Here is a 17,048-nt window from a genome sequence, read left to right as displayed (position 1 = left end):
ACCCATGCTTGTATGGAAAAAATATTTGTGGACCAAGATTTGTATTTGAGGACCCCTGCCATAGAACAACATTGTTTCAACGTCACTTGACGTTGAATATTTCGTTGTCAACCATACTGATGATTTTGATAGAAAAACCAGCGTTTATTCAATGTCGGTCTGCTATCTGGGCTGCTTTTGTCCACAAGCAGAGCCAAACTCATCAGAAAATGAAAGCTCCTTTGGGCTGCTTTAAGGCCACAAAAATGACAATTGGGGAGAAGGGAGTAAACCTCGGTTCACTACATTTCTCACAGTTTAAGGAGAAAACACATACTCTACTGAACGAAACTTCTCTCTAAGCAGCTTCCTATTCAAGTTTTGCAGGTTAGCAAATTCACAAAGTTTAATGTTAAGAAAACTAAGGTCGGATTTTCAGTAGCAAAATTTGTGGTGTGTTCCCCACCTCCACAACATTGACATCTTTTTACATTACTTGCAGAGGCTGCTGGTGCTGCTGGCTGAAAAAAAACTTCTAATATCCGTCCTCTTTGAAGGGGCGGAGGAGGCGGCATGTTGACAACGTGTTCGATAAGTAATCAACCAATCAAACATGCGTTTGAGGGAAAAAATGGACTGGCACATTCAGCAAGTGAAAAGGAGTAAATTTAAGTCTGAACATAATGAAAATAATTCACTTAATAATGGTACGTCATTTCTATCCTTACGGCATATGGGAAGGCAATCTAAATGATCTATATAACTGAAGTCATTATATAATGCAAATAAGGTTGCTTAAAAGTTGGTGGGGACAATTTCAGCATCCTAAAAAGTCGGTAGTGTTATGTCCCTACCATCCCTATGCAAACCTACGCCCTTGCTTACAAATAATATAAATTGTACATACAACAATAGTGAATGACGATAATCTATTTCACGATTCATTGTTTTTCTTTTAATGGAAACAGTCGTAAAAGATGATGATTAACATAAAAGAAAGAACAAAAGAAACAGGAGGAGAAAAAAAAACTTAACACATGTGGGAGCACACTAGGTATTTTATTCTTACCCAACATAATTAACATAATTAGGAAGCAAGAGCGTGGGTTTGGTCTCAATATTGGTAGGGACGATATAACAGCATAACCTGCATGTACACTTTTTGCTGGGGATGGGACATTAATAGGACCAAACAGTTTGGGTGAACGGGGGTCAAGGCTACATTTCTCACGAATAAGAATCTAATTAATTGACATGATAAATGATCATTGCAAAATAAGTCTGTATTGATTTATACTAACTTTCACACAAAATTCACACGCAAATTTATAACGTCATCCAGGTACAGACATTCACTTTTTAAAAGAGATTTTTTTTTTTTTTTTTTTTTTAAATGGGGATTATTTATGTCTGTTATTTGTGTCCTCCTTTTGAAAAGCAAAATATGATATCCCTGGAATGACGGATGACGTGTGTCATTTGTTTTGATGCTTCTGCGCATGCGGGTCTTCTTGCTCAGCGCGTGTCGGATTGCGAATTAGTGCGCATGCGTAATACTTGAACGGTCTCAATGGACAAAGGCAGTCTGAACGGGCACGCCAAAAAAACGGGTATGACAAAAAATCGGATTCGTGCATTAAGACCTGTAGTATGAACGTAGCCATAGAGTATCCTGAAAAGTTGGTCGTGTTACGTGTCTACCGTCCCTATGCAAACCTACGCCCTTGCAACAAACAACAAAAATTCATGAAATGAACAAAAAAAGATAATTTTATAATGGGTCAAAATTATTTTTCGAACAGTGACAAGCACCTTAGACAATCTTTTTTTTTTTTTTTTTTTTTTTTTTTTGCTCAGTCGAAGGTTGCTTGCTATGAGGAAGTACGAGGTGGCAGGCAATGCGTTGACATAAAAAAAAAAAAGTTAACACCATTTGCGTCACATTTTACACATTAAAAATAGTGTGTGAAGCAAGGATGCAATAGAATGAGAATATTGACATGAAAACAAAATTAGAAACTGTGAAATGAATCGAGTTTAATTTCATTTTCCAAATTGAAAAGCAAATCAAAAGGCAAAATTTGTTGTAAATGAACACTGTTTGTTGGATTTATGAGAAGATTCATGTTTTTGTTGGGATTTTTTTCTAACGAAATTAGTTCGTGTACAAATGTGGCGTTCATTATGTGCAGGGTGTTTCATTAAATTCGATTTCATTTGTGATGTAAACATGACAGAAACTGCAAGGTCAAGGTTAAGGCAACTGGGCAAGTATAATGTTGAGCAATTTAATATGTGTTCCTCCAAATTTGAATGAAAAATTCCAAGATATGCGCACTGGCCCAGTGTTTGTTTAGTAGTGTGTCGATGCTGCAGGCACAAAGATAAAAACACATTTTGGCCTGTTTAAAAACATGCTGTCTAAATGACAAGAAATTTGAATGGAAATTCACTTCAGTTTTAGCTTGCTAGCTTAGATATATCCATTTAGAATTTGAAAAAAAAGATTTTTAAAATTCCAAAGGGTTCGGTTAATGCACGTTTGAAACTCATGGGGGTTCGGTACCTTAAGCAAGATTAAGAACCACTGCTTTAAAACATAAAGTGAATATTTTTTTTTTCTTTTCATATGATAGATTACAATGCTTTTATTGTCATTATACACAGGTACGTACAACGAAATTGTGGGATGTTTCCCTAGTCCAGAGGTCGACAACCTATAACACTCAAAGAGCCACTTTGACCCAGATTCCACAGAAAAGACATCACTGGAGCCACACAGACATATGGCAGAAAACACTCAGGTGACTTGAAGTTCTGTTCTGAAACCCCCAATTTGGCCAAATTTCAAAATTGTCCTATATGCATGTGTACATCATTGGAAAGCTTAAAATCTCAATTTTCTGGGGGAAGAAAATTTTTGAACAGGAGGGCATTTAAAAAAAAATTTTTTTTAATGTTTTAACAGCAAAATCCTAACTGGAGGTGAGAGCACGCGAGAGCAGAATTAAAGACGCCATGATTTTAACGAGATATTATCGCATACTTACCTCTTTTTGATCCAAAAACTCCATGTAGCTTGTATCACTGCATGTCAAGACACAGCTGAGAATGGCCACAGCTGGATTTTTGTGGGATTTTACAGGTGAAACATGGTAATATAACAAGGGTCGCGATGCAGAAATCGCAGACATCAAGGAGTGGTCGAGATTTTCTTTTTCATATATTTACCCTTTTAAAAAACTTTTTTTGCAATTTTTTTTTGTTTGGATCGATTATTTATCATCTAAAATATGGGGGGGAAAGCGACAGTAACGAAAAAAAATAATTTAAGCGATAGTTATGAGGGAGATATCCGTGACTTTTTTACAGACGCAAATTTTTTCATTGTTACGTACTTTGTTTAAATATTAAATTTTAAAGTTTAAAAGTTTTTTTTTTTTTTAAACTATGTATCAGACATCAATGAATGATTTTTAGCTAAAAATGACAGACATTTCTAATAATAAAGACGATTACTCACCTTCTTTTTATGGCTAGGTTGAAACAAAAGCGGTTGCGCGACGCCTGTAAACGGGGGTTTCCAGGGTAAAACGGACAAATTAAAAATAGTTCTGGGACCTAATGCGGCATGAATCTGCTATGGCAGCATATAGACATATTGTTCTATCAAACACAACAGTTCTTTTGGCTTAAAATGCAGCAGTTTATCTTAAAGAGGGGTGCAAGAGCAGAAACTGCTTTTTCAGTCTTGTCTGTGTTTTCCGCCATATACTGTAGTGTAGACATTTGAAATGATTGCATCAGCACGATTTTATATATACATACTGTATATATGCTGTCAAATGATTAAAAATTTTAATCGAGTTAATTACAGCTTAAAAATTAATTAATCATAATTAATCGCAATTAATCGCAATTCAAACCATCTATAAAATATGCCATATTTTTCTGTAAATTATTGTTGGAATGGAAAGATAAGACAAGATGGATATATACATTCAACATACGGTACATAAGGACTGTATTTGTTTATTATAACAATAAATCAACAAGATGGCATTAACATTATTAACATTGTGTTAAAGTGATCCATGGATAGAAAGACTTGTAGTTCTTAAAAGATGAATGTTAGTACAAGTAATAGAAATTTTATATTAAAACCCCTCTTAATGTTTTCCTTTTAATAAAATTTGTAAAATGTTCAATCAAAAAACTGAAGTCATCTTTTTTTGACAGGAGCACGTTTATTGTATTTTTGTAAAACTGAAAATAACAAGGCAATGTGTCAATAACTTGCATAATTCACAAAATAACATAAAATGTACACACACGTGTCCATTTGAGCAGTAGCACTAGCCAATTAGCTCACAAGCATCTAACAATGTAACTGCATTTCACCATATATGTGAACAAATTCAAATACACATCACCAATAACATTATGATGCTCATTAACTTAAACAAAGGAGGAATAAAACTCACAAGCGATGCATGTATTAGACACAAACAGTGTGATGAGGCTATGAGAACTGCCACTGAATACTGGATGCAGACGTTAGCTGGTCTGAATACAGGCATGAAAATGGGTCAGGGGTTAAAAAGGTGAGAAGGGTATGGAGGAAATATGTTCCAGTACACTGTACACCCCAACAAAATATTGAGCTCTGTCGACCCACACTGTGTTTCAGCAGGGCCGTGCAGAGACTGGTGGAGGGGCGGGTGCTTGTAGATCAAAAGGGGCACATGAACAAGTATTTAATACACCTTAAAACAACATAACTTCAATTTTAACCAGCTTTAGGTAATAATTGGCTGCGACTGTGACATACTTTAATTGGGAGGGGGCAACAGTGAATAGAAATCAAAACTGTCATAAACACTTTATGGCTGTGACTCAGTCAGTCTGCCTCTTTTCTTCCTTCAACCTCTGCATCAAAACTTCCTTCCTCAACTTGTTCATCTGAGAACAAACCACATCAGATGGTCACTGAGCCACCAACAGCACAGTTTTCTCAAAACTATTATTTCATTATTATCCATACTTAACAACTCTAGCACCTAATGATTAATAAAGCAATGACATAAAATCTTATAGAAAAAGAACATTGTAATTGTGTTTATAATTGTATTTAATACCTGACTATCCTTGCAAACTTCTTCTTACCAGGTCTGCTATTCACCCAGCTGATGAGGTATCCACTGCCTTTAGCAGCCTCATCCAACTCCTTTTTTTTATAACTCAATCTCCTTTCCCTATGAGGCATGTCTATGTAATGAAATATAAATATTTCAAAAAAAACAAAAAAAACAAAAAAAACTGACTCCCCGGTGGCTTTTAGTTTTAAAGCTTTCTTAATTTCTTTCTCTTTCAATAACGATGGAGGTAGATTTGTGTTTTTGTTATTCAATCAAAAAACAAAGTTACTTCTCTCAAAAATAAAGTTGCTTCAATCAAAATACAGTATATACTTTTAATCCCAAAAAAGTCACCTCAACAAAAAAAATTGTTTTTGATTGCAAAAATAAATTTAAGACAAAAAAAGCATTTGAAAACTATTTTTCTTGATTGAAACAAATTTTTCCATTGAAGTAATGTTGTTTTTTGTTTGGGCCACATTTTGGCTAGGACATTTGTGTCTTTATTATTCGATCAAATAAGTTGCTTCAAACAAAAAAATATATATAAAAAGAAAAACTTTGCACATGTGTCAATCACCGTTTAACAAAGCCTGAGAGGGTTTGAGTAGACTCACTATGAAGCATTTAATAAAGCCAAGCATTTTCTTACTACTTTATTCTTGTTTAAAAATAATTCGGTGGGGCAGTAACATGTTTAAAACTTATCATAATTCTTACATTTTGAAGTGCTTGAAAACCATTTATAAAAGATACTTTGGTGAAAAAAGTGAAAAAACATGTCTTATATATATATATGTATCTTTTTTCCAATGTAAAATCTGAATAAATACATCGAACACGCACAAAAAAATGGGGGGGGGGGGGGGGGCTACTTCGCGGTTTTCACTTATTGCGGCGGGTTCTGGTCCCCATTAACCGCGAAAAACGAGGGATCCCTGTATTTCTGAAAAGCTTTAAGAAGCAAGAGTCATTCCCACCACTCGTCGGGCCGGTGTTGTGCCGACAACGGCCGTCAGCTCAAGTCCCAACCGAAAATAACGTGTCTCAGGCGGACGACGGGAGCGATGCGAGGAGCCCCACTCAATCCGAGAGCATGCCGCTTAATTTGACTCAACAGTGTGTTTCTTCGTTAATATTACCGCTAAATACACGAGTTTGACGCCAATTTAACGGGAGCTATTTTTTCACGGGAGATTTGGCTAGCTCTGGCAGTGTTCAACGCAAGCTGCAACGAATGGCAGTAACTTTATTATATCGCAAAATATGAAAACGATTGAAAGCATTACTCACCAAATTCAATCTGCTGGCAAATGCAGGGAAGCGTGTATGCTGCGCTCTGGTCTGCCCCGCTCTGGATAAGGCCTGCTTTTTGTTTTCGCAGCTTTGCAATGCAACGAAAGGCTCTCCAAGCACTCCATGTACACGTAAAGAGTGCGCGCGATTGGAATAATGGAACGCAGTTTGGGCCGATGATTGGTTCTCGTCAGCGAAGCATCTAGAAGGATTTGCTGACTGGATTTCTTAAGTGCTCAGTTTACGTACTAAGTTAATCACATGATGATAATAATAATAATTAAATAAAACCTCCCGACACCCCCCCCCTCCCAAAAATAATTTCTCCTCGGATCTACGCAATTCACGTAGGTCGCCCTTTTTGACTTCAAAACGGCGAATTTCGCCGAAAGGTGAGAGATTTTCATGCCTGTGAATAGCACTGTCTATTAGTGTGAGTTCGCGTCGACATATAATCACGTCGGAAAAGCGCGCCGAAACCCAAATAATCAGCTGCACCGAATTGCCAGCAGAGGGCAACATTACGCCAGATAACATATGCAAGTCACACCCAAGCGCCAGCAGAGGGCGAAAAAACGCCATAAAACACAATTAACAAGTTGGCCTTTCACTGTACTGACATTTAAATCTGTCTGAGCGGGGCAACGTGCGTTAATTGCGTCAAATATTTTAACGTGATTAATTTAAAAAATTAATTACCGCGCGTTAACGCGATAATTTTGACAGCCCTAATATATGAATATATATATATATTAGCAATTAACGCACATGTCCCGCTCAGACAGTATTCTGCCTTTTACTAAGTTTTACAGCAAGGCTTTTTGTGCTGTCATCTTGTGTCTTATCTTTCCATTCCAGCAATTTATTTTACAGAATATATACAGTACTGTGCAAAAGTTTTAGGCAGGACACCTGCCTAAAATTTGGCACAGTACTGTAGATTTTTTTTTTTTAATTATTAAATTTATTAGGATCATGGAAGCTTCCACTTGGGGAAAATATATGCATACAGTATATCCTGTATATACATAATATAATAAAAATATCCTGCCTAAAACCTTTGCACAGTACTGTATATAATTTACAGAAAAATATGGCATATTTTTTAGATGGTTTGAATTGCGATTAATTGCGATTAATTACGATTAATTAATTTTTAAGCTGTAATTAACTCGATTAAAAATTGTAATCGTTTGACAGCCCTTATATATATATATATATATATATATATATATATATATATATATATATATATATATATATATATATATATATATACCCTAATTTTCGGACTATAAGCCGCAACTTTTTTCTCTCACTTTGAATCCTGCGGCTTGTAGTCCAGTGCAGCTTATTCGTTGATTTATTTGGGTTAATAGATAGGACTTTATTTGACAGCGGCGTCATAAGACTGCCATCTCTCCATACCGGTCTCCTGTATGTTCCAAGAAAAAGAAGCAAGCAGGGTGAGGCAGCATTTAGTTATTATGCTCCTCACCTCTGGAACGAGTTACCTGAAGCTCTGAAGTATGCTCAAACTGTTAGCTCCTTTAAATCAGGGCTAATAACGCTTTTGTTTAGCACTGCATATCCATAACTGTCTATATATTTCAATCTATTTGCTTTCTATTCCTCGTGTGCTTTATCTCCATTGCTGATTTCAATTATTATCAGAAGTAGTAGTATGCAGTAGTATTTTTTTTAAATAACGTTTTTTTTTTTTTTTTAAGTTTATTATTCTTTCGTGATTAAATGCGATTTTTATGTATAATTTTATTTCCTGTTTCGATTGTATTTGTTTTTACGTGCTATTGATTTAATGTGATTTTTATGATCTTCAAGTGATGTACAGCAGTTTGAATTGCCTTGTGCTGAATCGTGCTATATGAATAAATTTGCCTTGCCTTGCCTTGCCTTTACATAGTTGAATTAATGAGCTGAATGAGTGAACCAAGTAAGGCCGTGATTCCTATTTGGAAAGTGTGCCAAGTGTAGTATTTGCTCCTGTGAATGGTGCAACAACTTGGGGGTACACCTCCTGGTGGGCAACCATAACTTTACATAGTGAGTGAATTCATACGTAGGTTTTCTGTCAACACACACACAAAACAGTGAGCCTGTCGTGATCTGCCTGCTAAAAGGAAGTTAAATTTCTTACTTAAATCTCGCAAGCACCAGAATAGATTTAAAACACATAATCATTTATTCAATATAGAGCCGCAACAGAGGGTTCAAAGAGCCGCATGCGGCTCCAGAGCCATGGGTTGCAGACCCTTGCCCTAATTAGTGCAAAAATGTAGCAAGATATGGAAAAAATAGGATATAACAAAATATCTAAATGCATACACCATGAACATAGAGGTAGGAAATATACAGACGTGTGGCTATTTCTGTATTGCACTTTTTTTTTTTTTTAATCAATAAAGAGCATGTTTACAGTTCTTTTTTCCTTTTAGTTATCTTTAACCAATGAGTTCAAGTATACGACAGTAGGTGGCGTTAACTCGATTTATACGATATTTACCGCCTGCAACAAATACAAGAAAGAAAACTGCGGAAGTTAGCAATAGCATTAGCGTACATCACTTTAATTGGACCAGACTTGACGTTAAAATCCTCTTGTCTCTTTGCTTTTTACTGTCTACTACATCAGAATGTTGAAAGAGTTGGTGAGGGAGCGACTCATTGCGGCCGCCGACGAAATCTTCGAACTGTTCGAACGAGCGATAGCATCGTACGAGGAGCAACTTTGTCGAGCGAGAGAGGAGAACGAGCGACACCGACGACAACTGGAAGCTGTGAGCAAGACTCAGACTGTCACCAAACTCCAAGGTTTGATCGCATCTTATACTTGATATTTCCTCTAATGGGGATGTGCAAAACGTAACATTATTTTTTTCCCCAAATAAGACAACGTCAAAATTGGAACCTCTGCCATTCCTCGCAGTCAAAATGGATTAGACGTCTATCGCCGTCAATGACGTAAAAGACAACCGTTGTCGTGTTTGTTCACGCTATGTGTATAGTGTATGACAAAAATGAGTACACCCCTCGCATTTCTGCAGATATTTAAGTACATCTTTTCACGGGACAACACCGACAAAATGACAGTTTAGCACAGTGAAAAGTAGTGTGTGTGCAGCTTATATAATAGAGTTCATTTATTTTCACCCTCAAAATCACTCAAAATATTAATCATCACAATATTAATCATCATATTATTAATCAAAACATTAATATCTAAACCCCTGGCAACAAAAGTGAGTACACCCCTTAGAAACTACATCCCTAAATGTCCAAATTGAGTACTGCTTGTCATTTTCCCTCCAAAATATCATGGGACTCGTTAGTGTTACTAGGTCCAGGTGTGCATAGGGAGCATGTGTGTTCAAATTTGTAGTGCAACTCTCACACTCATACTGGTCACTGAAAGTTCTAACATGGCACCGCATGGCAAAGTACTCTCTGAGGATCTTAAAAGACGTATTGTTGCGCTACATGAAGATGGCCAAGGCTACAAGGAGATTGCCAACACCCTGAAACTGAGCTGCAGCACAGTGGCTAAGATCATCCAGCGTTTTAAAAGAGCAGGGTCCGCTCAGAACAGGCCTCGGGTTGGTCGTCCAAAGAGGCTGAGCGCTCGTGCTGAGCATCACATCCAAATGCTTTCTTTGAAAGATCGTCGCGGGGTGCCTTCAGCATTGCTGCAGAGATTGAAGAGGTGGGGGGTCAGCCTGTTAGTGCTCAGACCATACGCCGCACTCTACATCAAATATGTGTGCATGGCTGTCACCACAGGAGGAAGCCTCTTCTGAAGACTGTACACAAGAAAGCCCGCAAACAGTTTGCCGAAGACGTGTCAACAAAGCACATGGATTACTGGAACCATGCCATAGGGACGGATGAGACGAAAATTAATTTGTTGAATGTCATGGTCTGGGGCTGCATGAGTGCTGCAGATGCTGGAGAGTTACATTCCATTGATGGAAACAAGAACTCCAACATGTACTCTGAAATACTGCAGCAGAGCATGATCCACTCCCTCCAGAAACTGAATTGCAGGGCAGTGTTCCAGCAGCTTGAAGCTTTGCAGTCAATTGGTTTAAAGCTTCATGGTGGTTCATTTGGTCTTAGGACAGTCTTATGATACTGCTGTCCAATAAAGTGTTACCAATTATTATCTTTTAGTGTAAATATCCCATAATATGTGTGGTAGTAATTAGAGCTGGGAATCTTTGGGCACCTAACGATTCGATTACGATTACGATTCAGAGGCTCCGATTCGATTATAAAACGATTATTGATGCACACCCTTCCTTTTTAATTTAAATGTTGTGTACATTAGTTCCAAAATTGTTCAAAAATACTCTCAGGCTAAACCAAATCACTATTTCAGTTTCAAGTTAACATATAGCAGTAAACAAATATACAAAAATAACAGTAAATTAAAAAACTCCAGTCCCCATTCTGTATCAGCAGCTTTAAACTACATTCAATTAATTTAATGTTGTGAATCAACCGTTAAAGTTGTTAAAATTGCTCCCGTTATTCCATAATTTCCCTTTTGTCTACTTTCGGCATGTGAAAGTTTTAAAACTTTTAAAGATAGATTCAAGTCAATATTTTACCGATTTAGGAGTATTTTAGATAAAAAGTTTATTAGGTTTGCTTAGAAGGTTCGCTACAACAGCCTTGCAGGGAAGTGTACGCATCTAGCTTTTTGTAGATGTGCTGCTAACGCTACCAAATCTATATTGCATCTAGTCCTATATACATGATATCTACCGTAACATTATGTGGATGTACTTTGTAGCAGCTTTTCGGCAGCAGTCAGGTATGCTGTTGTGTTTTTGTGTCTCGTGGTATGAGTTGAGCTAAAGCCGTGAGTTGAGCATTGGCATTACCCGAGGGGCCGGGTAATGAGAAGCATGATGTTTAGCTACTCTCGCTTCGTTCCTCATTGTGTCCCAAAGACCGCGCGGCGCGCTGAGTGTGTTGTACATCCGCTTTACTTGGCATATTTCAATAATCGGAATTTGGATGTTTGTGGATCGTTCTCGAATCTTCCACGGCCGAATCGCGAATAATCTAAGAATCGGAAATTTTGCACACCTCTAGTAGTAATAGTATAGGCGGCTTACAGTCAGATGCGCCTTTATAGTCCGAAAATTACGGTAATTTAAAATTTTGGGGAAATTGTAACAATGTTTTTGTCTTTCAGACATTCAGCCGCCAACTGTTCATCAGGAAGAACCATCCTCACATCTGCAGTCAGGAAGCTCAAGTTTGTCCCCCCACATTAAGGAGGAAAATGTTTCAGAGCCCCGTTTTATTAAACAGGAAAACAACCACTTAGATATCAGCGAGTTGCCGCTGACTGGTGTACCTATGGAAAGTGAGGATGAAGACGAACCGCATCGCCGTATTTCAAGTGGAGACCTCTTAGCCCCGTTGTCAGACACAGACGACGACGACAACACGGAAGAACAAACGACGCCACGTCAGCACACGTCCCACTCGAAACCCCGTGTCGGCGTGCGAGCCGGTTTGAGAAGTCCCGCAAGCGATACGTCTTTTGAATCCCAATCCTTCCCTTCAACCCACTACAATACGGACTCCGAAAACAAAAGAAAATTCTCCGCCGTGTGGGACCATTTTGAACTTATATCACCAGTGAAGGTTTAGGTCGCACTCAGATCCTGTCTGTAATCCATTCTGAAATGATTCTTGGTTGAATTTATAGTCATTTTACCATTTTATTTCCTGCAGGTTAAATGTCGCATTTGCTCGACTAAACTGTCCTACGTTAATAAAAGCACATCGTCAATGTTGAGACATTTCAGAGCGAGACATACCCACGAGGATTCCACGAATACGCCTAAAATAGCCAAAGGTAAGTTAGCTGCCATGATTCTCTGCCGGATTAGGTTAGACATCTATCGTCGTCAACGCATTGACTTCATAACCTATTGACATGACACGCGAAACTGGGCCGATTTGTAGGGGGCCTATTTTCAAAAACTTCAAATATTTACAAAACCAAAGCTGCTACCGACCTAAAAGCAAAACAGGCACCTACCTTAGCCATATTTGAGTCTCCGTGAGCGTCGGCAAAAAAAAAATTCAAAGTCGTTCCGTTATAAAATCCCGATTAATTATTTTCTGTATAAGTATAACACAAAATTAAAATGGCTATAAAAGTATCAGATTTTACACTAGATGCACAAAAATCACCAAATGCAGAGTTGATCACCTATACCTTCAGGATCAATAGCAATATTTAACATATACGTTTTTGACCGAAATAGCAACTTAATTTTTTTTTATTTACTGCAAGTTTTCAACAGCTAATTTATCACTCCATTTAACGTCAGAAACTTAATACTTGAGGAAAACGTGCAGAATTAAGTATAAATAATATGTAAATGGATTATTAATAAATTCTATACACAATCAGAACTTATTATAGAATAGACTAGCCCTTTATAATCGTTATACACTATATACTGTTAGCTAATGAGGCTGGCAGCCGCCTGACGTAAACAGCTTTTCTGGCGAAAATTCTTGTGAATAAATACTTAAATCCCCAAATTCTGCATAGATATGGACATAAAACAGTCTCGATTCTTGGTTAAAAGCAAAGAAACCGTGCACTTAGTGTTGATTTTACATATACTGTCGAGCTACAATGCTACTCTGTTAGCGAATGAGGCTAGCAGCCGCCTGGCGTTAACAGAAATTTCTGGCTAAATTCTCTGAATAAATGCGCAAATCCCTGAATTCTTCATTGATATGGAAGTAAACCAGTCTCGGTTCTTGGTTAAAAGCAAAGAAACCGTGCAGTTCGTTTATTTTACGTATATTGTCGAGGTACAATGGTACTCTGATATCGAATGAGGCTAGCAGCCACCTGGCGTAAACTGAGCTTTTCTGGCGAAAATCCTTGTGAAAAAATGCTTAAATCCCTGAATTCTTTATAGGTGTGGACGTAAAACAGTCTCGATTCTTGGTTAAAAGTGAACTATGAGGCTAGTCAGTTACAAAAATTAGCCGCCTCCATGTGTAAACGAAGAAAATTCCTGCGAATAAATGCTTCAATCGTGCATGCATGGTACGAAAAATATAATATTTACCTTGAATCCTCAAACAAATCAGTCCTGAGACAATCCTTCCTGTTTGTATGCGGTACAGCTTTCGTAGTTCTTCAAAAATCCAAGCTTGAATCCAGCTTAGACGTGAGCGTGTGCAGTCTTCGCCTGACTATACTAAATGAAGCTCGGGGTGGCGTTACGCAAAGAATGACGAAGTCCCACTTCAATAGTAATGAAGTCTATGGCCAACGGGAGGGTGGTAGCTAATGGTTTACTTTGACTTCTCATGACATTTTTTGGGTTAAGTTTCCAGAAAACATGCATTGGACCAGGCAGTTCTAAATTTCCTAATCAAAGAGTCGCAACCTGTCAGCATTGTTGAGAGCGACAGCTTCAGAGAACTCCTTCAAGCCATCGAGCCGTCATACGTTTTGCCCACCAAAAAGGTTTGGCCTGAATTTGTCTCCACCATTAATTGATTGATTGATTAAATCGATTGAACTTTTTGAATTTTCAGATAGTCAACGAAATGGGGTCCAAAATCGGCTGCGGCGAAAATGAGTGAAAATCAGCCAGTACGGAGGCTTACGTGGATCTGACGTTTCATAACGTTGATGATCTACAATCGTGTATGTCAATGGGGAGAGTTTTAAGCACCCACTTTAAGTATGTTTTGATCACTTTGTATTTATTTGTAATTGATGACTCAAAGTGAACTGCCTATTTTTTTTTGTTGTTGTTGTATTTTTTAGATAACCTTTGGCAGCTGCTTGATGAAGAACTTGATTGACAGCCAACACTAAAGTTGATTTAATGAGGTCCACAGAAAACTATTACCATATTTTCCGCACCATGATGTGCATCGCAATAGAAGGCGCATCTCCAATGAATGGCCTATTTGAAAACTGTTTCCATATATATATGTATAGGGTGCATTGCATTATAAGGTGCAGTAGTTGAGGTTGCATTGTGCATCCACTAGATTAGCACTTCTCAAATAGTGGGGCACGCGGAGCGATGCCGGGGGTGGCGCATGTGAACTATGGGAACATAGGTTTTAAAGTGTAATTGAACATCCACTCAGTGGGTGGCAGTGGCGCTCTTATTTTTAACCACACATCAAGGAGCATTGGAGATATGAAGAGCTAAGACGAGGAAATATGACAAAGCGTACAGTGCTGGCCAAAAGTATTGGCACTTCTGCAGTTTTTATCAGATAATGCTCAATATCTCCCAGAAAATGATTGCAATTACAAATGCTTTGGTAGTAATATCTTCATTTATTTTGCTTGCAATGAAAAAACATGGACATTGTTTTTTTTAGTCATCATTTTACACAAAACTCCAAAAAGGGCCGGACAAAAGTATTGGCACCCTAGGCCTAACACTTGGTAGCACAACCTTTAGATGAAATAACTGCGAACAACTGCTTCCGGTATCCATCAATGAGTTTTTTTACAGCACTCTGTTGGAATTTCAGACCATTCTTCTTTGGCCAACTGCTCCAGGTCTCTGAAATTTGAACGGTGCCTTCTCCAAACTGCCATTTTCAGATCTCTCTACGGGTGTTCTATGGGATTCAGGTCTGGACTCATTGCTGGCCACTTTCGAAGTCTCCACTTCTTCCTCTCAAACCATTTTCTAGCGCTTTTTGAAGTGTCTTTTTGGGTCATTGTCCTGCTGAAAGACCCATTACGTTTGAAGGAAACCCAGTTTTCTCACACTAGGCCCCACGTTATGCTGCAAAAGGGGTTGGTAGTCTTCAGACTTTATAATGCCATGCACACAGTCAAGCAGTCCAGTGCCAGAGGTAGAAAGCAACCCCAAAACATCAGGGAACCTCCACCATGTTTGACTGTGGGGACAGTGTTCTTTTTTTTGAAGGCCTAATTTTTTCTCCTGTAAACTCTATGTTGATGCCTTTTCCCAAAAAGCTCTTCTTTTGTCTCATCTGACCAGAGAACATTCTTCCAAAACGTTTTTGGCTTTCTCAGGTAAGTTTTGGCAAACTCCATGCTGGCTTTTTTATGCCTTTGGGCAAGAAGTGGGTATCCTACCATAAAGTCCCTTTTCATTCAGACGCCGACAGATAGTACGGGTTGACACTGTTGTACCCTCGAACTGCAGGACAGCTTGAACTTGTCTGGATGTTATTCGAGGTTCTTTATCCACCATCCGCACAATCTTTCGTTGAAATCTCTCGTCAATTTTTCTTTTCCATCCACATCTAGGGAGGTTAGCCACAGTGCCGTGGGCTTTTTACTTATTGATGACACTGCGCACGGTAGACACGGGAGCATTCAGGTCTTTGGAGATGGACTTGTAGCCTTGAGATTGCCCATGCTTCCTTACAATTTTGCTTCTGAAGTCCTCAGACAGTTATTTGGGATTCTTTCCTTTCTCCATGCTCAATGTGGTACACACAAGGACACAGGACCGAGGTCGAGTCAACCTACGTAAATCCATTATAACTGGCTGCAAGTAGGATTTGGTCATTGCCACCACCTGTTATGTGCCACAGGTGCTGTTAATTACACAAATTCGAGAAGCATCACATTATTTTTCAAAAGGTGCCAATACTTTAATCTGGACCATATTTGGAGTTTTGTGTAAAATGATAATGATTTAATTTTTTTCCCATTCTCTTTTTTGTTTTTTCATTGCAAGCAAAATAAATGAAGATATTCCTACCAAAGCATTTGTTAATTGCAATCATTTTCTGGGAGAAATTGAGAATTATCTGACAGAATTGCAGGGGTGCAAATACTTTTGGTCCCGCTTTGTCAGTGTTACATCAGTAAACCAGCAAGCGCTGTTAGCATCGTATAAAGTGACATACCAAGTTGCTCAGTGCAAAATAACCCCACACCAGAGCGAAGGAAATAATACTGCCTGCAGCAAAAATAAAAACTGTCCCTCTGTCCATGGACACAGTTGTTTTTGTTCTTTCAATTTTTGTTTCTTCTGTCAAAGTGTTTGGTATATTGTCCTCATGAGTTAATGTTGCTAATCAGTTTCAATGTATTATTTACTGATTTTATTAAATTTGTTTTTTTAATGTCAAATGGTCCAAAATGCACCTTGAGTGTATTTTTACAGTTTGGGTATGACTTTATTTTTTATTTCCGGCGAATTGATGCACTCTTAAGTCTTTTCATTTCCAAACAAAACAACGTTAATAAAGTTTAACTTTATTGTAAGTTGATTTATATTGCTTTTTTTTTTCTTTAAAATAAAAAAGGACACAATGTTATCAGAAGAGTACTTAAGATAATTATATACACAAATGATAATGTTTACAGTGATGGCAGAGAGAGAGGGGGGGGGGGGGTTTGGGGGTGCGCAAAACATTTACCTCATCCTGAGGGGACGTAACAGAAAATTGAGAAGCACTGGATTGATTGATTTATCGGGCGCATCGGATTATGAGGCGCACTATCGGCTTTTGAGAAAATTGAAGGTGCGGAAAATACGATAACTGTTTAAGTACTAATGACAAGTTACCAACGTTGCTATAAGTCATGTTTGAGGTGGCACTAAAACA

General features: G+C 38.0%; 1 protein-coding gene across 1 annotated transcript; it reads left to right on the top strand.

The window, feature by feature from the left end:
* Positions 1-8,967: 8,967 nt before the first annotated feature.
* Positions 8,968-16,738, top strand: LOC130913390 (uncharacterized). Its single transcript, XM_057831983.1, has 6 exons — positions 8,968-9,245; positions 11,635-12,092; positions 12,183-12,306; positions 13,811-13,950; positions 14,022-14,170; positions 14,257-16,738. The coding sequence occupies exons 1-5, from the start codon at positions 9,068-9,070 to the stop codon at positions 14,067-14,069; spliced, it is 948 nt and encodes a 315-aa protein (XP_057687966.1). The 5' UTR covers positions 8,968-9,067; the 3' UTR covers positions 14,070-14,170; positions 14,257-16,738.
* Positions 16,739-17,048: the final 310 nt, after the last annotated feature.

This window comes from Corythoichthys intestinalis, chromosome 3 (genome assembly GCF_030265065.1).
Source record: "Corythoichthys intestinalis isolate RoL2023-P3 chromosome 3, ASM3026506v1, whole genome shotgun sequence".
NCBI classification, from domain to species: Eukaryota; Metazoa; Chordata; class Actinopteri; order Syngnathiformes; family Syngnathidae; genus Corythoichthys; species Corythoichthys intestinalis.
The sequence above is the reverse complement of the archived record's forward strand: the minus strand, read 5'-3'. Positions and strand labels throughout refer to the sequence as shown.